The sequence below is a fragment of the Mus caroli genome, chromosome 5 (genome assembly GCF_900094665.2).
Source record: "Mus caroli chromosome 5, CAROLI_EIJ_v1.1, whole genome shotgun sequence".
Lineage (NCBI taxonomy): Eukaryota > Metazoa > Chordata > Mammalia > Rodentia > Muridae > Mus > Mus caroli.
In genome coordinates, this window is record NC_034574.1 from 135,694,999 (window position 1) to 135,700,696 (window position 5,698).

General features: G+C 58.2%; 1 protein-coding gene across 1 annotated transcript in view; it reads left to right on the forward strand.

Moving 5' to 3' along the window:
• The first annotated feature begins 579 nt into the window (after window positions 1-579).
• Fscn1 (fascin actin-bundling protein 1) overlaps window positions 580-5,698 on the forward strand; it is a 13,924-nt gene continuing 8,805 nt past the window's right edge. Inside the window, exon 1 of the mRNA XM_021162909.2 lies at window positions 580-1,516. Coding sequence (XP_021018568.1) covers window positions 685-1,516 — 832 coding nt within the window. The 5' untranslated portion in view covers window positions 580-684. The remainder of the gene's footprint in view (window positions 1,517-5,698) is intronic.

Here is a 5,698-nt window from a genome sequence, read left to right on the forward strand (position 1 = left end):
GCTCAGGAGGCTCAGGCTACAAGGCCTTGAGAAACCCTGAGGCGGGCGGGGCAGGTAGGGCTCTGCATGCGCCTTTCTATAGAAATTAATCTCCTTTCTACCCCAGACCCTTCTGATTCCAGTCCGTATCTTCTGGCGTCTCTGGCTTCTTCAAGGACCGGCTCTAAGGCTACACCCTGGACCCTCCCTCCATCCTGAAGTGATCATTATCTTAAACCTGGTCCTTCCCATCGACTGGGTTTGGGGGGTAGGGGTGTTCCAGGATGGCCTCAGAGAGCAGGAGAAAGTTGGAGATCAGCCAACTACTGCAGAGCACGACTGTGGAGGAACAGTTAAATGGACTAGCAAACACGAACGGGCCAGAGGCAGAAGGACTGCTATGAGTTCGAGTCCAGCCTGAGCCACACAGATACTTCAAGCTTAGTCTGAGTTACAGAGTGAGACCCCGTCTTAAACCCCAGAAAAACACGCCGGGGAAGCGCAGGGGCCCGGGCGCGCGCTGCAGAGCCCCCTCCCCGGCAGGCCGACTAGGGGCGTGGCCACGGTGACGTCACCCTCCTATAAAACCCTGGGCGCCGCCGGGCTGGCTTTGTGGAGAACTGCAGCGGGCTAAGCCGTGTTGAACAAAGGAGGTCGGGCACAGCCATCCAAGCTCCCGGGGCTACCGGGCCGCCCTCCGCCACCATGACCGCCAACGGCACGGCAGAGGCTGTGCAGATCCAGTTCGGGCTCATCAGCTGCGGCAACAAGTACCTGACAGCCGAGGCGTTCGGGTTCAAGGTGAACGCATCCGCTAGTAGCTTGAAAAAGAAGCAGATCTGGACGCTGGAGCAACCTCCCGATGAGGCGGGCAGCGCGGCCGTGTGTCTGCGCAGCCACCTGGGTCGCTACCTGGCCGCCGACAAGGACGGCAACGTGACCTGCGAGCGCGAGGTGCCGGACGGCGACTGCCGCTTCCTCGTCGTGGCGCACGACGACGGCCGCTGGTCGCTGCAGTCCGAGGCGCACCGGCGCTACTTCGGCGGCACCGAGGACCGCCTGTCCTGCTTCGCGCAGAGCGTGTCGCCGGCCGAGAAGTGGAGCGTGCACATCGCCATGCACCCGCAGGTTAACATCTACAGCGTTACCCGCAAGCGCTACGCGCATCTGAGCGCGCGACCGGCCGACGAGATCGCGGTAGACCGCGACGTGCCTTGGGGCGTCGACTCGCTCATCACCTTGGCCTTCCAGGACCAACGCTACAGTGTGCAGACGTCCGACCACCGCTTCCTGCGCCACGACGGGCGCCTTGTGGCTCGGCCCGAGCCCGCCACGGGCTTCACGCTGGAGTTCCGCTCCGGCAAGGTGGCCTTTCGCGACTGCGAAGGTCGCTACCTGGCTCCGTCCGGTCCCAGCGGCACCCTCAAGGCTGGCAAGGCCACCAAGGTGGGCAAAGATGAGCTCTTCGCCCTAGAACAGAGCTGCGCTCAGGTGGTGCTGCAGGCGGCCAACGAGAGGAACGTGTCCACGCGCCAGGGTGAGTTGGGGACATGTCCCCTCCCTTGGGTCCTGACCCAGTGCACAAAAGCATCTCTGCACTCCTTCTATTTCCCTATTTCCTCCTGGGCTCCCTTTAGGATCACAGGCCTCTGGGCTCCGCCATGGGGAGGTGGGCTTCTATTTTGAAAGACCTGATCTCACAAGAAAGCCTTGGCTATCCTGAACTCGCTATGTAGACTGGGCTGGCCCCGAACTCGCAGAAATCTTCCTTCCTGTCTCTTGTGCTGGGAATAAAGGCATGTACCACCCCTCTGATCAGGACGTAGGCTTCTTCTGCTGGGAGAAGGTGACGTGGGGAAGTGGGTAAGGCCTAACACATCCTAAAGCAATACTGTCCACCTCCCCCACCCCTGGCTGGGGGCGTGGGACTCTATAGACCTAGCTTAGATCTTCTCTGTTTCCTCTTCCTTCCCAGTCTGAGCCATCCCCATTCATGAGCCGATTCTTTGGGATAGGCTGTCCCAGGTCTTGGAGAGGAAGGGTTTCCCCCTCCACCCCCCTTGTTCATTTCCTCGTGCGTCCTCTCCCGTTTCGCGGGCCTTTGGCTGGAGGGCCAGGGGACAGTCACCCCTGCCCTCCCCGCCTTAAATGGCGAGATAGAGGAGGTTGGAGGGGCTTTTGATCCCGGCGGGGTGTGCTGGGCGGGGTCGGCCCTGCGACTGGTGGTGGTGGTGGGGTTGTCCGTAGGGGCTTCCCCTCCCCCACTCCACCTCCCCTCGCCAAGGCCTGGCGCTCCGGGCCGCGGCCTTTGTGAGCAGGGGGGCGGGTCGCCACGGCTGGGCCCTCCCTCGTCCCCTTTGTCCTGCTAAGGCTCTGCAGATGGGAAAACCAGATGCGGCGGAGCTGGGGGAGGGGATCGGCTTAGGCGGGTCCCTCTGCGGAAGAGCCACCCCCAACCCTCCAGGCGTTGTCCCTGGTCCAGGGTTCAGTGAGAAGGCGCGGAGTGAAGCCGCCTGGCTCTTCCTTCGCACCCCGGCTGGCAGGCGGCGTGGCGCGGGTGGCTGCGCGCCAGGCGCCCTCCCTGCCCTCCCATGCACGCCTTGCGGTCCGGCACTCGGCGGAGTGTCCCTCCAAAAGCCTCTACTCTCGAGTGAACTGGTCCCCAAGCCCTCTCTGGCTGGGAACAATCGTTTGCAACTCTATCTGTCCCCATCCAGGGCCTCCAGCAGGCTGGCAGGCCATTTCCGACCGGCATGGGCATGGCACAAGTAGGCGCCTCCTTTCTAGTGTACCCCGACTCTTCAAAGGGTTTTTGCTGCCTGCTGGCAGGGGCTTGTGAGAAGCCAAGGGGCTTCCTTGGTTGGGAAACTGAACCCCAGGCTTTGGAGATAGCTGGATGGGAGCCAGTCTGTGGAGAGGAAGACCCCCCTCCCCCAATGCAGAGGGCAAAGCCTTGGGTGGGGCCTGCTTGAGTTTGGCTGAATAACGCTCAGAAAGGCACAACCATTTGCTTACTGTTACACAGTAAGTCAGCACCATGCTGAACTGGGTGTACTTGATGCCAGAATGTTCTCTCATTACACACACACACACACACACACACACACACACACACACACACCAATGAACCATGGCCTCTCTTGTTTCACAGTGCTGGGCAAGGGGGTCAGAGTTCCCACCTGTTTAGCAAACATTGAGATACAAGCTGCGGTAAGTGTCTCTTGGGAATGTGACTGGTATGTAAGCAGAAGATTTGGGGGTACAGGATCGGGGTAGTAGATTATAAAGATCTGGGGTCCTTTCTGAGGACCCAGGAGCTGCCCCAGGAGAGTGAATAGAAATGAGCACGCACCAAGTTTATGGGCTGGTTTTGCAGGCAGGGGCCACAGCAAAGGCCCAGAGGCAGGGAGTTGCAAATAGAGAAGCCCTGCATAGCTAGGAGGAAGGTTGGGATTGGAGGGAATCCTGCAGATGACGGGTACTCCAGAGTCTAGAGAGACCAGCTCTCTGCTTACAGAACTGTGGCCAAGGCTTGTGCCCTGGGGAAGGTTAGGCAAGGCACAGGTGACTTGGGCCCTTGGGGCCTGAAAGGAGCTAGAGGGTGTGTTTTGCGAGCCTGGACAGGTACCCTTCTCTGAGGGTGCCATGATTGTGCATGATTCACACTGATGCGGCAGGAGGGGGCGGGAATTGAAGGAGCTGAAGGGGTGAGAATCTGACGGGAACTTGGGGTCACACACAGTCAGACCTCTTCTGCCCTCGTATGTCTGGGTCCATGTCTCATTCCCAAGTCAGCCAACTCCTCCCCAGGCTTTTTGAGGGTGAGCTGTTGGGTGGGTGTGCCGGGGAGGCCATTTTGGGCCGGCTTGCGTGGCAGGGAGGCGGGGCTGGGCTTCGGGGGAAACACGTGTTGAACTGCTAGCCAGGAGTAGGGGGAGGGAAGGCTCAATCTGGTCTGGGGTTGTGAATCTTCCATGCAGATTTGCTGCTTCCTGGCCTCAGTTTCCCCATCTGTAAAGCACAGAGGTACATTGAGCCAGAATCTTCCTGGGAGGTGGAGATCCTATAAGAGTAGGATAGGGGGTAGGGTCTTCTCCTCCTTGCTCCTCATACCCTCTCAAGCCCCTGCTGGCTCAAGGAGACCCCGTGCTGTGTCTCCCCACACTGCCCATCCTGGTTTACTTGTTGGGTTCTAATCCCCGAGAATGCTTTCAAAGGATTTTGTCCCCATCACTTCTAGGGCGGCTGGCTAAGAATGAGTGACAGGTGAGGCTGGGCTTTGTAGGGTATCCTTTTGACGGCTCCCCTCTTGGGTCAGTTTTGAGCACTTTGGGCGGTGAAGTCCTGGAGGGTTCTAAGCTAAGCCCCCTTCTGGGTTGTGGGAATTGCTTATTTCGAACAACAACGCTAGGGAGTCTGGCAAACAGCTAAGCCCAGGAAGGGGGTTGCGGGTTAAAGGACCCTCTGAGTCACCGCAGAGACGCCTAGGAAGCTGGAAGACAGCCACGCCCCCTCCGTGGGCTCCTAGGAGCCTGTGACTCAGGTTTTCTGTGCTGCTGCTGCTGCTGAAAAAAAAAAAAAAAAATCCCACAGAAAACCTGTTACCATAGCAACGCAGCTCCAATATGATTCCAAGGCCAAGTGGGGCCTTTCCCCCTGGCTGAGCCTTAGAGGGCCCATTCTGGAAGGGGGATAATTTCCCTTTCCTGCTGAGGTGGGAGGGCCCACCATCTCCTTGGCAACAGGTCCTCGAGTCCTTTCACGGTCCCAACAGAATTGAGAGGCGATTCTTTTTGGCAAGGGAGGGAAACTGAGGCAGAGAGCGGAGAAGACATTCCCCGAAGGGTGTCTGAAGTCCACCTTTGGTGCCTCGGTAGCCTCTTTATTAAAAAGTGGATACACAGGCCCCATCGTCCCAGTACCTAGAGATGAGACCCAGATGGTGGCCTGGGTGAGGCCCTTTTTGTCCTCTGTCTGGACGTCTCATTTTTCAGAGGTACTGGGAGGTTGAAGGTTGGTGTATGTCCACAGCACTGTGCTGTCTTGAATTCAGTGCGCATGACATCTTGGGCCAGGGCCTCTCCTTTGTGTGAGGGAAGCTAGCATGCTGGGAAACTGCGAGTCCTTTAGTCCACCCACTTTAGTTGTAGTTTTTGTCTTGTAGCCCATCTGGCTTCCAACTCTCCATCCTCCTGCCTCAGTCTCCAGGGTGTGGCGATGACAGGCATGGGCCACCACAGGCTTCTGGCCTCCTCTTGATGGTTGCCGGGGTGGCTGGGAGTGGCTTTTCTTTTCTTTTCTTTCTTTCAGGCAGGGTTTCTCTGTGTAGTCCTGGCTGTTCTGGAACTATGTAGACCAGGCTGGCCTCAAGTGCTGGGATTAAAGGCACCATCTCTTGGTGGGGTTTTTATTTGTGGGAATGTGGGGATAAAACCTGAGGCCTGCTGGGCGGTGGTGGCTCATGCCTTTAATCCCAGCACTTGGGAGGCAGAAGCAGGCGGATTTCTGAGTTCGAGGCCAGCCTGGTCTACAAAGTGTCCAGGACAGCTAGGGCTACACAGAGAAACCCTGTCTCGAAAAACAAAAACAAAAACAAAAACAAAAAACAGAAAAAACCCTAACTACCTGAGGCTTTGTGCAGGACAGATGCTCTACCACTGAGCCACACCTCCAGCCCCTCCCTGGGGGATTCTAGGCAGGGGCTCTACCACTGAGCCAC